Source organism: Diorhabda sublineata, chromosome 7 (genome assembly GCF_026230105.1).
Source record: "Diorhabda sublineata isolate icDioSubl1.1 chromosome 7, icDioSubl1.1, whole genome shotgun sequence".
NCBI lineage: Eukaryota > Metazoa > Arthropoda > Insecta > Coleoptera > Chrysomelidae > Diorhabda > Diorhabda sublineata.
This window is the reverse complement of record NC_079480.1, coordinates 13,098,038-13,117,396: the sequence shown is the minus strand read 5'-3', so window position 1 is coordinate 13,117,396 and position 19,359 is coordinate 13,098,038. Positions and strand designations below refer to the sequence as shown.

Sequence of the window (19,359 nt, the reverse complement as noted above, 5' to 3'; positions counted from 1 at the left end):
GTAAGATACGATTTTGAAAATATGAGATAATGGGACCCGAATATGCTTTGTATTTTTAGCTCCAACAAATTATTCGATGTCTAAAGGGAAATTGATATTTTTGATGATTAAAAGTTCAACAGAAAGAGAAGAGCTGAACATAATGGATCTTGTACACCTTCAGCCAGAGCGCAAATATCCGATAGACGTCTAATGGATAGTCAAATACGTTATAAATAACATTACAGCCTTGTATGATACGATTTTGAAAATTTAAGCGATTTTAGATATGCCCATACAATAAAATCCTTCTCGCCCTCTTTTTCCCGCAATATTTTCGATTCTACCATTAAAAACTCCAATTAAAGTCCTAGAAGATTAGCCCAGCTTGGGCAATTTTTTGACCTTTATCTTGTTTACCGTGGTTTTTGAAATTTGTGGGGTCTCTGATATTGACTCTAGAAACTATTTGAGCTGTTTTACCTTTAGGTAACCCTGAGGACTTGAGCCTGTTGTCACAAAGCAACAAGCGATTTTCGCAAAAATTGATGTTGCGAAGAAATAATTGCTACAATACTTGTAGATAAGAAACTAATGTTCATTTTTACCCAAATCGTAAATTTTCTTGGGAGATGGCGAAAAACGATTTTTGGAGTTCTTTCAACAGCATTCCCGCCCTCTTTTGCCCGCAAAAAATTCTTCCATTAAAAACAATTAAAGTCGTAGAAGATTAGCGTAGCTAGGGAAATTTTTTGACCTTCCCCTTGTCTTCTTCTTCAATAGGTTTTTGAACTTTATGGGGTCTCTGATATAGATTCTAAACACTCATTTGAGTTGTTTGGGGGATCAACTTGATTCTTTTTTGACTGTATAATGATGATAATTGGCTTTATGAAATCTTCAAATAAGTTTACTAAATTAGAATGACCAATATCATATTCTTGTGAAATGATATGATTTCTGGAGTTAATGGTAACCTAGGAATTGTTTGAAATGGGTCATAAATGAGTTTCAAACAGAATTTCTTCATTTAGTTTAAGTTAAATATTTTGTTTAAATTGCTTGCAAAAAACTAATTCACCTCCTGCAAAAATTATGTATGTTTCTTATATTTTCTAACTCTTGCCTAGGAGATTATTAGCACGCTTTTTTTAGTTTTACCTGTATCTTTGTAACTGACTTTTCGACCTCGATTTTCAGCGGTCAGATTTAATATAAACTAAATATCTTTTGCATGAGATTCATATATTCTTAACTATCAACATATCTGTAAATATTCAAGATGGATTTAAAATAGCAAATGATCAGAATTTGAAACTGATTCTGCTCAGAGAGATATATATATAAGATAATTTCGTAATTTCGAGTTAAAAATCGAAATTTTTTTCTTTCATACATAGAATACAAAAGAAAAAATTGCACAATTTATAAAGATTCGCGAATTCCCTTTTTTCATGAATTCATTATTCCATAATTATTGCTTAGATATAGCACTTCCTATGTGGACACCCAATTGTTTTATTTATGTCGTTTGTTATTGGATTTCAACTTTTTTCTTCTACTTAGATGATTTATTACAGTGTTTCTTTCGAATTAGCACTATCCAATTCGGTAGAAGCTATTTAAGTATGTATATAGAACTCACCCTTTGCAAAACGTCTTCTTCTTTAGGCACCACCAATAGATGAAGATATTCCGGACTATTAACTATTAATTGCACCACTTGAGAATAAGTTTTATCTTTAACGGGTATCCCATTAACGGCGACCAATCGATCACCTTTCTGTAATCCAGCTAATTTAGCCGAACTCCTATCTTTTACGTGCTTCACGAAGATGGTGTCCATGGGCGCGAGCAGAGCACCCACAGCAGCATGTCTACCATCATGGTATTCCTGAAAAACAAAACAGCATGGAGAATCTTTTTTCGGGGATACCACTCCGAAAAAACGACTCCGAATCAATTAAAAATTGACGATTCGACCTATTTTGGTTTTTACCAAAATATGATGTGACATTGACAATTAAAAAAATTAAAAGAAATTACAAACAGGATTTGAAAAAGGGTTACTGTAAGTGTTCAAATTGCATTCAATAGTAGTAAGTAAGGAAGGGTACGTGGTCCTTTTTCTAGAACGCGGTCCTTGATAAGGGCCCACGGGAAGATATCACGTCAGCGGGCCACTTAACGAATTCTCGTCTGCCTATCCATTCAAATATTTGAAACACGAACGTGGTTAGTTTTAATATTTATTTACAGCGTTGTCAGACCTATGGCGGTGTTTCGAGAGCATTGCCTGACTTTTGCCGATCTCTGTATTAATCGATAGATCATCTACAATATGGATATCAAAATAAAAATCGGTTTCAACAGCAAAACATGACTTATGCAGATACTGTACCTTTTTTCAAAACATTTTAGGTTACTAAGTAAACCATAACTGGAATATTGAACAAATCCTCTAAAAGTTAATTATGTTTATGTTTGAATAAAAACAAGAAGAAATTTAACAGCAGTGTTTAACAGTTTCTGGCGTTCCTTTGACTTCGATGAGTTGTTCCTTTTTGAAAGTAGTCAGGTTAGTGCCCACAGTATTATCATTTAACGGGCATACAGTCATACAGTTTCTCCAAAGTTGGAAAGAATTCTCTTGAGGTAGTCACGCACTTGTCGTAATCGGACGGAGCACACGCGCGCATTGGACGGATCAGATTTTCCGAGTGTGATCTTCAATACATTGAAATTTGTAGATCTCATCTACCACCTTCACATATAGGATCTCTCTAAGTCGGAATAGTCGAAAGGAAAGGAATATGTAACGAGTCTTATTTCGAGCGTTAGAAATATACATCAATAAACAAAATATAAACTAAATACAGTCCTTATTATTTAAAAAAAATCGGTCCTTCGAATACAAGTAAATTTTATTTTATTATCTTGTAAAAACGTTTGTAATCTTGCAAACGACTCGTAGTTGGTATATTCTATTTGTTTTTACCAGAGAGTGATCTTTTTTACCATTGGTGATTTTTTTACCATTGGCTCAGTTTTCTTTTCTACATAAAATATATCAGATACACCGCCCTGCATGGAGGAATCCTAAATGTTGACTTTTTTAAAAATATCACTTAAATAAACTAAGTTCAAAATCAGTAAGCACAGTAGACAGATGAAATTTGTGTTGTGGCAACGCCATATCTTATAACTCTTGTGCCTGACACACAGATGGCACTGCCATTGTTAAATCCGTATGACGTTTATGAAGTACCAACTGTCAAAAGACCCTGCTCCACCGAAAAGAACCTTTTGTTATTGGTTTGCTGAATTTAAACATGGTCATATAGACACCGGTGGTGATGAACGTCCAATTGAGTTATTTCTAATGGAAAATTGCAATTTCGTGAGATAGCCGAAGTCGATGAATGAATTGATGAATTTTGTAGAGCGAGCAGTTAGTGAAATTTTTTGTGTACGATTTAAAAGTTGTAAAACATTCTGTCGCATATAAGAATGAATAAATCCATTATTATTAAATATGTCACCAAAAGCGTGAAAGTATTAAAAATATCAAGTCAGTGAGATGATTAATGACTAGTGAAACATTGATTACAAAATTCCATCTGAACAGACAAACAAATAAACAGACGAACTAAGTTGAATAAAACGCGGCAAAAATATCATTTTTTCAGGTGTTTTCGAGGCTGTTTACGTAGTATTTCCTAATGACACGAACCGCGAAAATAGAAAACAAGTTTTTTAACGAAATTTCGTTTTATTCATAGTCAAGATTACTTCGAGTATATTATAATAAGTTCAAGGCTTTTTCCATCTTTCTGTGCTTTTTTATGTTTGTTGTTTGTCGATGTTTGTCTCATTGATGTCTTCCACATTCCTCAATTTCATTGAGTTTGACCACCGTTGCTTGGGAATTTATTTCTTAAAATTAATATCACCCAAATATAAACCGTTGAGCTCACGGTATCCATTTAATCCAGCACTAAATTGCCTATGACGACTCGGCAGGTATTCTCCGTGATGGCTGCCTCTTTGTAACAGATTTTTTTCTATAATTGTGCCAGGGAAGTCGGTTTGTTGAAGTAAACTTTAGATTTGACGAAACTCCACAGGGAAAAGACCATGATGTTGAATTAGGACTGTATGGAGGCCCACTTATGTCACCTCTTCTGAGGATCAACTTGCAGGAAAAAATTTCACGACTTTCGACACATCATTGTCGTTTGGTTATACTTGTTTTTCAGGTAATTTTAAATATGTGGAGTGGACAATGATTTCTGAGTTCCCTGTCCAATTTGTCCCACCATCGAGCTTTCATCAAGTTTTACAGTCGGGATTACACATGGACCTAGCATAGTTCTTCCTTTATACTGCGCAGACCCAAAAACCTTAAACTTTGACTCATCATTTCATAGACCTCTCTCTCTTTCTTCACGGGTTTAATTTTTATAATATTTGGTTCACTGAAACTTCTCAATTCTATTTGGACGTCTTAAAAGAGGTTTCTTCATTGAAGATAGCTTTTTACTGTAGAAGTACCCAAAGGCAGATCCCAAAATTCGTTGATCTGCGCTTCTATTTCCAGGCGTGGTACAAACATTCCAACTCTAAAAATGCATCTTATCTCGACAAATAATCGTCGTCTATTTGATTCTATTCTAAATAGTTAATCATATTAAATTGTGGCGGCCAAATCATTACTTTCAATACATCCTCCCTTTCCAATTCTTCCAAACACTCTTTGTACTTCGAGGATTGCTGGGGATCGTAGTCATGTTGGAAGATGTATTTTCTGCCGATCAAACGCTGGCCAGAACGTATAACATTTTCCTGTTATAGTATTTCGTTGAAATCCCTCCAATATTCACCAAGTTGTTTGTCGTCTTTCCTCCAAAGCATCCCCAGAACCATCACCGAGCCTCCGCCGTATTTTACAGTCGGGATTACCCTTGGATCCTTTCTTCCTTTGACTTATCACTCCATAAGTTCTCTTCCACTCTTCAATCTTCATGCGTTAATTTTTGTTTTTGGTCCTCTACAATATCTTAATTTTTTTTGTGCCCTTAAAAGAGCTTTATTCAATGCCACCCTTCCAAAAATGCCAAGTTCTCTTAATCTCCTGTTCACAGTACAAGTACTGAACAAATCCCTAGATTTATTGATCTGAGCTGGTGTCTTTGAGCCCGTGAATCGTCAATTGCGTTTAATGATAAATGCAATACGTTTATTTTTAGCGGTTGTGGTTTTCCGAGGCCACCCTGAACGTTTTTTTTTCTTGCCAAAGCTCCAAGTGGATGCATATTTCTTCACGTCAAGATTTGCGATCCGTGCACAAGTTTGAACCAATAACTCCTTGGTTTTACCCATTTTGAAGCAAAAATTGATTTGCGAAAAAGAAAACAATTCGTATACTAGATTAACAAAAAGATGTCGTGGTCCGAAAAGTATGAATCCCACCACGTTCTTGCGTCTCATAAGACTAGGTGGGACTAAACTGCAATCATAAACATGCGCTGGAATAAAGTAAACCTTTTATTTTTGATTTATAACTCATTGTTTGTGCATTATTTTGAAATTTAATGGATGGATTATGACGTGGGCAAAAACTTTTGGCCTGTAGTTTATAATTTAGGTTAAGACAAAATTGGTTGGTCGGTTGAACTTCAAAAAATAAGAGTTATACTTACTGCAATAGATTCTGGTGGGTAGACGATGAAATGCCTAAGAGTAAATCCAAAACTGTCTCCATACCGTCTCAAATATAGGCTCCTCGGTCCTCTACTTCCTCTTGGTAAACTAACTATCCCGGTTGGATTCTGTAACAAATAATTATTGAATTAGTAACCAATTTGATAAACCAAGCAAATGTTTTAACTAGTTTTTGTTAATATTTACGTTAATATGAAAAATATGGAGTCATCTCGACGGATTCATTATAAATTTGTGGTATACCCGAATAGTTAAAAAGAGACTGTTATTCACAAATTTTTGAAGCTCTATTTAGAATTTTTGTCTTTGAGAATTAATCACTCTATGCTCTATATTCTGGGTTTTCACATACTGATACTATGTTTTTAAGAAGCTTTGAAAAACCTTATTTGTATGAGTCGGAATCTTTGGATCAAAAACGTCAGCATAAATTGAAATTTTGGACGGTTATTTAAGATCGATAACAATAATTTCGTAAATCATGCTTGTTACCATCACCAGCATAGTTTTATTAACTAAAGAAGCGTTTTTTTCGACTAAATCAACTGTTTTTTACGACTTTTTCACATCTGTATGGTAAGTGATGAATTTAGGCTTGCTGCCCCGTTCGATGCGCCGTTCTTTTTGATAAAATTGACTTCATAAATTTTGTTCCATTATTTTTATTTCAAAATAACTTAATTTTATTGAAGTATATTTTTTAAGTATATCTAATACAAATGAAAGATAAATAAGATATAATTATATGTAGATAAATAATAAATATTTTTTTAATATTAACCAAACCAAACTTTCTTTTTCCTAGTTTTGGTTCTTTCATAAGTGTCGATTATATCGGCATAATTAATTTTTTGGTCTAGTTGAGCATTGATGCAGTGATGCAAGAGAATTAAGTCTATTTTGGCCCAAGTTAGGTTGAATAACAATGTCCACATTCCAATAAACATACACACGTACACTGGGTATACATTTCGACGCTCTTCGGCGTCTCTTTTAGTGATTTCCGATGGTGATATAATTCAACTAAGGAAGCACGGTGGGTGGAAATCCAACACCATTGCGGAGGGTTAAGGAGACGACTCAATTGTCAATTTTTTTTTAAATCTAAGGACGTAGAAAATTTTTTGTATGAAACTCCTGAGTAAAATAACTTTTATTTTTCACTCGTAGGAATTGCCGCGGTCAAACCGTCTAACTCGTAACAAAAAAAATATTACTTTACTCACTTGTTGTATAAATAACTATTTTTCCATTGTTGTAATTACTTTTTTTATTGCTCTTTTGGAAAGCATGAAAATTTTTTAATATAAGATTCCACTTAACAAAAGAAGTGATTTTATTTCATAATGTAGCATAATTATTAAGCATGCTATTATTAATAAGCATAATAAATTACCAAGCAGGTGTAGCATACGTATTATGCTAATTAATTAAATTCTTTATGTAGTTTGAACATTACATTAATTAAGCAGTTCCTCCTCCCCCGTATGTACATAGCGGGCGAGACAGGACTCATGTAGTATTATGGGTGCTGATTATTGAAACCTCGGTTAGGGCCTAATTAAACAAATTAGCTAAGGTGCTATGCACTTTATTGAAAACGTCACTTATTCACATTTTTGTACTATAGATATAGCGTTCTGTCCCTAGTCCATTCTAAGGTCGTTGTTTTTCTGTTGCCTCGAGTGCATTTTTAATCCCAGTTGATAAACCGTACTTCCTGGGGGGTTAACAGTTTAATTAATTTATTGTTCAAACTGCTTAAATAATTTAATCAATAAACATGATATGTATGCTACAACCGCTTGGTTATTAATTATGCTTATCAAGCATGGAATGCATAATACGTATGCTACAACCGCTTGGTTAGTAATTATGCTTATTAAGCATAGAATGGATAATATGTATGCTACAACCGCTTGGTTATTAATTATGCTTATTAAGCATAGAATGCATAATACGTATGCTACAACCGCTTGGTTAGTAATTATGCTTATCAAGCATAGAGAGGATAATACGTACGATACAACCGCTTGGTTATTAATTATGCTTATTAAGCATAGAATGCATAATACGTATGCTACAACCGCTTGGTTAGTAATTATGCTTATTAAGCATAGAATGGAAAATTTGTATGCTACGACCGCTTGGTTATTAATTATGCTTATTAAGCATAGAATGCATAATACGTATGCTACAACCGCTTGGTTAGTAATTATGCTTATTAAGCATAGAATGAATAATATGTATGCTACAACCGCTTGGTTATTAATTATGCTTATTAAGCATAGAATGCATAATACGTATGCTACAACCACTTGTTTATTAATTATGCTTATCAAGCATAGAGAGGATAATACGTACGATACAACCGCTTGGTTATTAATTATGCTTATCAAGCATGGAATGCATAATACGTATGCTACAACCGCTTGGTTATTAATTATGCTTATTAAGCATAGAATGGATAATATGTATGCTACAACCGCTTGGTTATTAATTATGCTTATTAAGCATAGAATGCATAATACGTATGCTACAACCACTTGTTTATTAATTATGCTTATCAAGCATAGAGAGGATAATACTTATGATACAACCGCTTGGTTATTAATTATGCTTATCAAGTATAGAATGCATAATACGTATGCTACAACCGCTTGGTTATTAATTATGCTTATTAAGCATAGAATGCATAATACGTATGCTATAATAATTAGTTATAATAAATATTAGAAAAAGATCAATTTAAAATCAAGTTGCGTCATCTCTTTTTAACGAGTAAAAAGTAACTATTGCAAATGATTTTACGTATGCTTACCTTTTAAGAAAAATATAAAAAAAAAACAAGTAACTTGGTGGGTAGCAAGAGTGCCATTTCGTGATCCCTTATTCGAAGATATACATCAAGATACACATATTATAAGAACCTCAGCAGATAGTTGGTTGGTTGTTTATAGTACGGGGGAATGTTTCGAAAAACCTACTAATGAGATTATATTGATCGATAGTGATATGGAGATAGATATATGGAAAATACACAAAAAGGGTTATTTTGATAGAATATTTGGTTAAGAATTAAAAAAAATATATTATCTTTTTTGAAATTGAGATTAAAATTCGTATTTTCTATAGTCACCAAATGAATCAAGGTATCTATCTTATCAGATAACAATCTTGAAACTTCCTCGGCGTCGTCCATATTTATTTGCAACGCCATTTTAAATTCGAATATTGAAAGATGGCGAACGTGGGAAAATTCTAGTTTTGAAGCCTGGAAACCGACTGAGATGACACGAATTCAAACATCCAAATATACATGAATCAAATTTTCTAGTTTCTGAATAAGACTTGTAAAAGTACCGTCACTAAGTTGGTGGGGACATACCTAGTGCAGTGCATGATCTCTTTATTTTTACACACTTTACAGAACGTATCATTAAAGCTTTTAATGCCACTATAAAAATATGGTTAATCTTTTTAGAGTCAAAATGTTCGTACACCGATCATCGCTGAAAAATCTTTCATCCTTTAACTCAGCCTTTAGCTTTGCGATCGAAAAATATTCGGACAGAACCAGATCAGGACTATACGCTGAATGTTCAATCTATCAGGGTATAAAATAATGGGCCGGGCAACCATATGTTGTAAGAACATTTCACATCAAATGGTTAAGGGTTTGTCTTTTATCAGAAGTGGTAATTCCTCTATTACTTAAAATGTCTAAATATCTTATATGGTCAATTAATAGCTGGTCTAGAATTCCGCGCCACACATTTACAAACCAACGATACTTATGTTAGATCTGATGCATCCAACGGGGATTCGTTTCGTGTGCATATTATGGTGATTTAATTTATCATTACTATCACATTCACACTCTGGTGTATGATTTCTGGAGACAGAAAAATGATATGGACATACGGCCGTTCTTAGTTGTCGACCCGGTACGTAGAAAAACAAAACAACATATTTAGAAGTAGGTAGAAATTTTCCTGATAGTCTATTGTCAAATTAAGGACGGGGAATTTTGAGAAACACTTATAAGGTAATATTAAAATTACTTGGTTCATTGGCGGTTTTCAAATTTCCATTCAATAACATTTTAGTGTTTCGTATATTGTGTTTTTCATATTTCAGCCTGTTCAAGTGGCAAATTGTGTTCCCCTCTCGGGGAGCAATTATTTATTTCGGAACATCAGACTGTTTCAAATATTTTCAATACTTATAAGACAATATTTTATTATAGATTTGAAGGCAAAAAACGTTAAAACTGTTTTAAAAGAAACATATGATATCGTATCTTGACAAGTTTCGCTTTTTCATTCTTCTTCAGGCAGGGAGATGAGATTTTGGTGTGGTAAATTTGGGATGTAATATTAGTACAAGTAAGTTCGGATGTGCGATTTTTAAGCTGACGTAGATATAAAAATATTTCAATTGATTAAGGAATATTGAATAAATTTGAAAAGTTTAGAAACAATTAAAGAAATGTTGAATGAAGATGATTTGTTATGGAAATTACATAACAAATTATTTACACAGCATAAAATCAAGCAACTGATTATAATAACCGAACCAGGGACACTTATTGACCGAATTTACCAGTGAATTTGAAAAGACCTTTTTGAAATCGAAGGTCGGGTGAATAGTATGGCCGAATTTACATCCCCTATTCACTAATTTCTCATTTGCATTGATCATTTACTAATATTGTAGGGCTTTACTTTGGTTCGTGTCGTCTAGGTCTAGAGTATTATTTAGAGTTTGCTGGTTGAATGAAGAGTATGTCAATAAAAACGTTAGGGATATGAAGTAATAATGAAAATATAAACGTAACAAAAAACACATGGTTTATCCACACATCTAAGTTTTAAGCGATTCGTCATCTTTACGTCTTTACGAAGATAGCCCCAAAGAAAATACAAAAATTTTGGAAAAAAATATATTTATTTTTCTTTCGATATAATCTCCCTTTGGCTCCACTTTTTCAGTGATTTTCAATAAGTTTGATACTTTTTTTATAATAAGAATCGTCAAGCCGAGGGGAATAAATCTGGCCAGTAGGGTGCATGAGGTAGCAATTCATACTTTAATTCATTGATTTTAACCATTGTAATAACAAATGTTTGAGCTGGTGCATTATGTTGATGCAACAACACTTTCTTCTTAGCCAAATACGGCCGGTTTTGCTTGATTTCGCTCAAACGTTGCAATAAGTTCGCATAATGCTCGCCGTTGATAGTTTTTCCTTTTTTAAGATAGTAAATGAAAATTATTCCACGCACATCCCAAAAAAAACCGACGCAATAACAATAACCTTGTCTCCAAATGCAATGGTCTTTGCGTTCTTTGGAGCCGTTTCTCCCTATTCAGTCCATTGTTTTGATCATTCTTTGGTTTCGGGTGTGAAGTGATGAACTTATGTTTCATTCATGGTTTTACTTCGGTGAACATTTTCAAACACTCGATGAAAACATCTTCATGACGATGTTTTTGTTCCATTATGAGCAAACGAAGCACCCATTTTGCGCACAGCTTTCTCATGTCCAAATTTTCAGTTAATATGCAATGTACCGCATTTTTTGAAATGTCTACTATGTCTGCTATCTCGCGCAGTTTCAGTCTACGAACATCCAGTACCGCTTTGTGGATTTTATTCAACATTTCTGGAGTCGTCACCACATTTAGTCGAGTACTGAGATGATGGTTTTCGCATGTCGTGCGGCCTCGTTTAAACTCTCCTATCCAATATTTTACTGTTGATAAATAAGGAGGAGTCTCACTCAGAGAACAATCTAGTTCAGCTTTTATATTGGTTATGCTAAGGCTTTTCAAATAAAAGTATTGTATCACATAACGATGACCAATTTTTTCCATGTTTACAAATTCACTGAAAACGTTCACTATTGATGGCTGCAAAAAACGCGGCGTCTTCAAAATTAAAAAATTTGCTGTATAGATTGTCTACTTTCTGATACAGTGGGTATTTTTCAAGCAACTACCGCTATCTCTAGGTCAGGCAAGGTACTTCTAAGGCCATCCTTGTATACAAAATATGCCATAAGTCTTTCACATTTCCAGAATATCTTATCACATCGATAATTACAGCTTCTAGCAATTGCCTCTCGCGCAATTTCTGGTCTAATTAATAAATAGAATAGAGATAAAAGAATACGAAGAACAATAACTGAGTGAAGAAAACAAAGGAATCCAGCAAATTGATAGAAATATATTTTTCTACAATGTTTTCGTAACTTAATTGATGTAAAATGTCGAATATTCTCCAAAGCACAACTCTCCAATGATTTACACCACTACTACACCAACGCTCACAATTACACTGTCTGATGCGCGTTTCGATAACCAAATTATCGTCTTCCTTCAGTCTCTGAACTAGTTTATCTTCAGTCTCTGAACTAGTTTACCTTCAGTCTCTGAGCTATTTTACCTTAAGTCTCTAAACTAGTTGTTTATCTTCAGTCTCTGAACTAGTTGTTTGTCTTCAGTCTCTGAACTAGTTTAGTTTACCTCAAGTCTCTGAACTAGTTGTTTATCTTCAGTCTCTGAACTAGTTTAGTTTACCTCAAGTCTCTGAACTAGTTGTTTATCTTCAGTCTCTGAAATAGTTTACCTTCAATCTCTGAACTAGTTTACTTTCAGTCTCAGAACTAGTTTACCTTCATTCTCTGAAATAGTTTACCTTCAGTCTCTGAACTAGTTTAGTTTACCTTAAGTCTCTGAACTAGTTGTTTACCTTAAGTCTCTGAACTAGTTGTTTACCTTAAGTCTCTGAACTAGTTTACCTTCAGTCTCTGAACTAGTTCAACTTCAGTCTCTGAACTAGTTTACTTCAAGTCTCTGAACTAATTGTTTATCTTTAGACTCTAAACTAGTTGTTTATCTTCAGTCTCTGAACTAGTTTACCTTCAGTCTCTGAACTAGTTCAACTTCAATCTCAGAACTATTTTACCTTCAGTCTCTGAAGACGATAACTTGGTTATGCTATGCGCATTAGACAGTGTAATTGTGAGTGTAGTGGTGATGTAAACGGTGTATTCAGTATAAATATACAGAATTGCTCAAAATCGCCCACCTTTTTTCTAAAGTAGTTTCACAAATTTCGACTGGAGAGAATCACCTACGAAAATTGATCCAATACTTCCACAAGTACTGTAACAATTTGAAAATGCCCTCCTGTATAATTTGTAAATTTTGATATTATACAGTGTCTATCCGTAGAGGGAATATAATATTATATACTATAAATAGTAATTTATAATATTAATAGTAATTTATACGTTATTGAGAAACTGCTTTATGAATAAAATTATTTATATACCAACTCATCCAATTAAAAACAGTCTTAGTCATATTAATCACCCATACTAAATGTTTGCAGGCAGGGTGAAGGTCATATCGAAGGCCGTTTATGCCAAGTAAGAACGCGTAATCGGCAAAGCATTTAAATTAACAACAGTGGCAACAACAGTGCTGGTTTGTATTCTCTACTTACCAACAACAAATTTGTACAAGGCGGAGTTTATTATTTAGTTTTTTTTCGCATATTTCACTTCATGTAGATGCTTAATGATTGACGGTATTTGAAAATAGCTTAAATAATTTTCGAGATGAGATTTACCTACTATATTCATTATAAAGTATTACTTTTTTTTGTTCGCTCATTTCTTGAAAATTGACATCAAAAAATAACAAATTAAAGTCTAGTTACATAATGATATTATTCCGGGTAATTTCATACTTTCGCGGTCTCCTCGTTTTTTTGGCTCTAGAAAATCAAAAAATTATCCGATTTCGACGATTTTTTTTAAATTCCTCGTTTTTACGGCTGATTTACAAAAAAAATTATGGAAATAAAAAAAAAATGAAAACTTATATTGGTTTCAGGGCTCAAGTGTTCATGAAAATGTACTAATTCACGTATAATTGTCGATAAATTTTTTCCAAATAATCAAATGAAGTTGTTATATTATTTTTCAAAATCTACAAAAAAACGAATAAAAAAAAGTTTATACAAAAATGTTGATTTATCATGTTTTTACAATTAAAAATAACGAGGCATAAAACCATATAAAATCTTCAAGTGAGATATTTTCTATATTTTTTTTCATAAATTCATCGTAAAAACGAATATTTTTTAAAAAATACATCGAAATTATATGATTTTTCGATTTTCTAGAGCGTTTATGATAACATTTAACGTCAGAAAACCATATGAAATCTTTTCCAAAATTTTCGTTTTTTGTGTAGATTAACAAAAAAAATATATGAACTGCGTTTGATGCTTTGTAAAAAAGTTATGAACGATTATAAGCGAAGAAGCGCGTTTATGATCACATTTAAAGTCATAAAACTATATGAAATCTCCAGGTGATATATTTCCCATATTTTTTTTCATAAATCCGCCATAAAAACAAAAATTAAAAAAAAAATTCATTGAAAACAGATGATTTTTCGATTTTCTAGAGCCAAACAACGAGGCGACCGCGAAAGTATGAAATTACATAAGTCCGGTCAATTTAGAAATGAAAATAGGTGTCAAATAAAAAAAAATCTGGGAAAGCCAAATATTGGTGGAAAGCTGTGATTTATTATTACGAATAAAGTTTTAAAAATCCCCATCGATCCTATGTGTGGTACAAGAGTTATTCGGGGTCAAAAGTCAAAATTTGAGGTTTTTTAGATTTTTCTCGAAAACGGCGAGTTTTATCAAACAAAACATCAAAACATGTACATCTTAAAATTCTCTACAAAAACGGTCGTTATAATTTTTTTCTAAGATTTACAATTCCTGAGATATCGTGATTCTTAGAGTTACATTATACATGATACGCACATATCACAAGTCACGCACATACATATCAGGCTCTTAAGACAAGTATAAATACCTATTTGTGTCTCAAAACAAGCTCAAAATGACGCATATATCCTCATAATTAAAACAGCAATAGAAAAATTTAATGCAACAATCACAACAATTGTAGTTACCGAAGATAGTGATTTGTTGGTATTTAATGTAAGGACTCCAATTAAATTATTTATTTTCTGAAACACGGAAGGGTTCAACAGCGAACGAAATATATTCTTTAAAAATTTTATTTTCTTATTAATTTAGACATTCGAAGTTACATAAATTCCCATCAAGTAAAATTAGTAAAATTGTTTAAATTACAATTAAAAATGAAATTTGAATGTTCCCCATCATTTCCGTGTATGGAAAAATTTTTATTCAAGGTCAAAGGTCAAAAAATGAGTTTTTCGCGATTATCAGCAAAGCGGCGAGTTTTATCATGAAAATACCTCAGACAAAAATTGTAGATCATAAAATCATATACAAAAAACGTATCAATACTTTTTTCCTACAAGCCACGTTTTCTGAGATATAAATATTCAAAAAGTTGTAAAAGCTGTCGTATTTAATGGTTTCACCAGTATATTTACAGCAGTAAACTTTTTTTTATAATTGAAATGACCCGAGATTTGTTATTTTTTATAAGAAATTTCTGTTGACTGGAGGGAACTATCATAAGTTCATCAAATATATTGACGAATATGTTGCTAAAGTTCGACGATGTTTTTCTGCAGCTTTGGTATTCCTCGTGCAATCATTATAACCATTGAATACAACAGTAAATCTGAAACATTATAACTTACAAATTTTGAATCGTTATATCTCAGAAACGGTGGCTCGTAGGAAAAAAAAGTATTGATACGTTTTGTGTGAATAATTTTATGATCTACAATTTTTGTCTGAGGTATTTTCATGATAAAACTCACCGTTTTGCTGATAATCGCGAAAAACTCATTTTTTTGACCTTTGACCTTAAATAAAATTTTTTCCATACACGGAAAAGATGGAGAACATTCCAATTTTATTTTCAATTGTATTTTAAACAATTTTACTGATTTTCAGCTTGATGGGAATTTATGTAGCTTCACTCTTATTTTTGGTCTAATTTGACCGAAATATATATCAAATACCAAAACTATATTTTATTTTTACATGCGATAACCGGCTGCGACCCTTAGTCAACAACGTACAGAAGGGGCAAAACGTCAGTACCTAAATTATTCGAAAAAAAAAAAATATTTGAATTACTGTGCTAAATTATTTACAGAAATTGATTTCACGCCTAAAATAATAATTACGGAAGGAATTCGCTTTCTTCTTGCGGTTTATGGCGCTCCAAAAAAATTTCTTGCATTAATAAATACCCATACTTAACTTTTGTAAAAAATACGCGAAACAAGAAACAAGTAAAGCTATCATGTCTTCATCCAACATCGGCATCTGTTATTTAACACTTGTATGGCTAAACATGGCTAAGCAATTAACTGAACCCAGAAGACTTGGGTTGGAAATTGATAGGTTGCTGTGTTTTCCAGCGTGTACCAATTGCCAAGGTCAGTCTTGCTCAAATGTCCAGTTGAGTACAATAGAGGAAGATTGTGATTTTAAGGAAGAGACCTATGAATCAGGCAGATTTGAACAATTTATGAACATCCCACAAGAGGAAGAAGAAATCGACGAAAACATGACTGTTGAAGAAGACTTTCAAGAGTATGAATCTGATTGAAATATCTAAAGAAATCAAAACAATAGTCGACTATTAGAAGCACTACATCTCAGGAATGGTAACTTTTAGAAAAAAAATCATAACAACCATTTTCATAGAGAATTTCAAGATCTATAACATGGGTTTGAGTTTTGTTTGATAAAACTTACCGTTTTCGAGAAAAATCCAAAAAACTTCAAATTCTGACCTTTGACCCCGAATAACTTTTGTATAATACATAGAAACGATGGGGGTTTTCAAAACTTTATTTGTAATAGTTAACCCCAGCTCTCCACCAATATTTGGCTTTCCGGGAATTTTTCTTATTTTAAATGTCTATATTGACCGGACTATATAATATATATCAACTATATGTTTTATCAACCATTTTAATCGGCTTTATTGAATTCTATCAACGATATTATAATTTATTTAAATATATATATGCAGATGAATCGTAAGAAATAATCTTGTGGTAGCTATAGAAGATCAAAAAAAGGAAAAAGACTACACGTGAACATCAAGAAGATAAGGTCCTGGCGATACAACAGGAGGTGGTGGGTTACTCTATTTCTCACCCACTCGTGGATATTGTAGGTGCTTTTTTATCTACTCTCGAAAAAGTAACTTGACGAAGTTAGGTTAGGCAATTGTTCACTAAAAGAATTAATCGGAGCTGATATAATTTAGTATTTTATGCAGATAGGTGTTTATAAATATTAGAATCAACATTTTGAGGGGATCAAACGAGCAAAGTACAATCAATGTTTATTCTGTTAAAAAATATTTCCGGATGTAAAAAATCAATAAGTCACAAAAAACCGTTTTGACTCGATTTAAAGGCGTGCCGCGTGTGATAGTAAACACCCTTGAATTTCCGGTATTAGATATGGGGTTGGAACATAATAATTCCTAAGTAAATATTGAAAATTGATTTTAAATATTTACATAGAATAATAAATACATTTTGGTCGGGTTCAGTGGTACCGTAACATTATTTTACGAAACATATTATATACACTGTCATCTATTGAACGTTTGCTGCGTTATAAAGGAAATACAAACTTTGCCAATCAGCAAAGTTGTTAATTCGTACTCTCCGTTCGTCGAATCCCTTACAGGAGCCCCCAGAGTTGGACAATGGAACCAAGCCTGCACCAGTATTGGGAAGCCGAAGTTGGGCGCGCCAGCCTTGGCCCAAGTCTGCTCAGCCGAGCATTGGCCGTACCTGTGGTTTTCCAGCCTTGGCCCAAGACTGACGAAGCAAAATTGGGCCAGATTTGGGTAACCCAGTTTTGGTCATGCCCGTGGTTTCTCGGCCTTGGTTCAAAATTAGCAAGCCTAAATTCGGACATTCAATGGGAACCTAAACTTGGGCCAGATCTGGGTAATATATACACGAAAGTATCCAATTGTGACCGACGTTAGCAAATTTTAGCAAAGGTTAAATCCCCAACTCAATTCTTTATAAACAATGTTTAGTTCATATCGAAGAGTTAGGAAATGACGAGTGCTAAACAAAATAGAGAATACTGTTAACGAATTCTATTAATAACATTTGTGTTAGTGACAATTTAGAACCATACCATTTTTGGACATTGATGATAAAACTAACTATTCTGATACTAATAATCCTAGTGATTCTAACGATGACAATGTATTCATTCACAAGTTATTATACCAAAACGGGCACTCAGTGAAAAACTTCGTTGTTTGACTACTTTAGCCAAGGTTGTGCCACGAAGGGCCTACAATCTTGGCCCAGTCTTGGCTAACGCACATGCTCCAGTTAAGGCAACCAAGCATGGGCCAGCCTTGACAGTGTTGCTTGGGCCAGCATTAGCAGTGATGCTTGGGCCAGTAGTAGTAACCGAGCATGGCACCCGGTTATCGTTCCAGACATTTACCAAGGCTGAGCCAGCCAGACTTAAAAGCGTGGGCCAAAGTTGCACCACAGCCTTGCTCTAAGCTTGACTCATATTTGGCACCGTGTTTCTTCTTGTATATGTGATTTGAATACGCTGCTGGTGCTTTTTTATCATCAACTCATTAATCATGTACTTCGGGATACAATTGTCAATGTTTATTTCAATTTCCAAGGCACACTGTGAACGACATTTTGATTTGTAAATAACATTGTTTTTTTCTATTAAATTTTTTGGTCGAACCTAAACAAGTTCTAGTAGGTCTCAATCACAGTGTAAAATTGGCAATCAAAGTAAAATAATAGATCTTGTTTCGATTCAAATATGTTTAAATCTCCTTCAAAGAATCCTGAGTCACTACCAATACGGGTAATAAAGCATTTTCAATTTCTATATAAGTTTCAATTGAAACCTGTCGGTAAACTGTTTATGAAAGCAAATGGAAATTCTTTTTTAATAAAAAATTCATATACTGCATGATGAATAACCTGTTAGGTTGATTGTCCAAATTATTTTTCTTCCTCTAGCTTAAGCATTCGAAGTATTAATATCGATAGTTTCATTCACTGTTTCAATTAGTTCATACACACTAGTGGAAATTCTACATAATGTATAAAGGTGGTCTTAATGTAAATCGAAATTTTTCTAGAAAAAATTTTATTATCAAGTTACGAAGCTGAAATTTTTTACAGCTTTCCTAGATTCTAGATAGTCTCTGTCTGCCATCTCTTCGAAAGCTTTCGGATGCCTTTTTCTTAAAAATCTCTCGGCTTGTCATGTAACTATTCCCTCCGCATTGCCCCTTTCGATTTGCAGCCCGCCAAGTGCCTTTTTCAATAGACCACCCAAATAATAGTCGCACGGCGACAAATCAGGACTAAAGGAGTGTTTCCCTACATAATTCGTTCAATGTTTCCTTCTTAATCCTAGCTGTCTTCGGAATATAGTGGTAGATTGTGTGCGGAGAATATTCAGTGAAATAAATTTTCTTGTTACTCTTAATACCGCTGCAGGAGATACGTGCAAACTTCCCAGCGTGTGAATTTCTTCTCAAAATTCAGTAGTCTTGTCGAAATTTAGCGGTAACCGAGCCGTTCTTGAATTATTTGCTCAATTCTACCTACGCTGATGCCTAATTCTTAAACCATATGGCG

General features: G+C 33.4%; 1 protein-coding gene across 19 annotated transcripts in view; it reads right to left on the bottom strand.

Annotated features, from left to right (window-relative positions):
• The window catches only part of LOC130447072 (rho GTPase-activating protein 21-B), a 257,972-nt gene that overhangs the window by 85,115 nt on the left and 153,498 nt on the right, over positions 1-19,359 (bottom strand). For all 19 annotated transcript variants that reach the window (XM_056783706.1, XM_056783715.1, XM_056783718.1 and 16 more), the window contains 2 exons: positions 5,682-5,810; positions 1,625-1,873 (listed from right to left, as the gene is read on the bottom strand). In XM_056783706.1, coding sequence (XP_056639684.1) covers positions 1,625-1,873; positions 5,682-5,810 — 378 coding nt within the window. The remainder of the gene's footprint in view (positions 1-1,624; positions 1,874-5,681; positions 5,811-19,359) is intronic.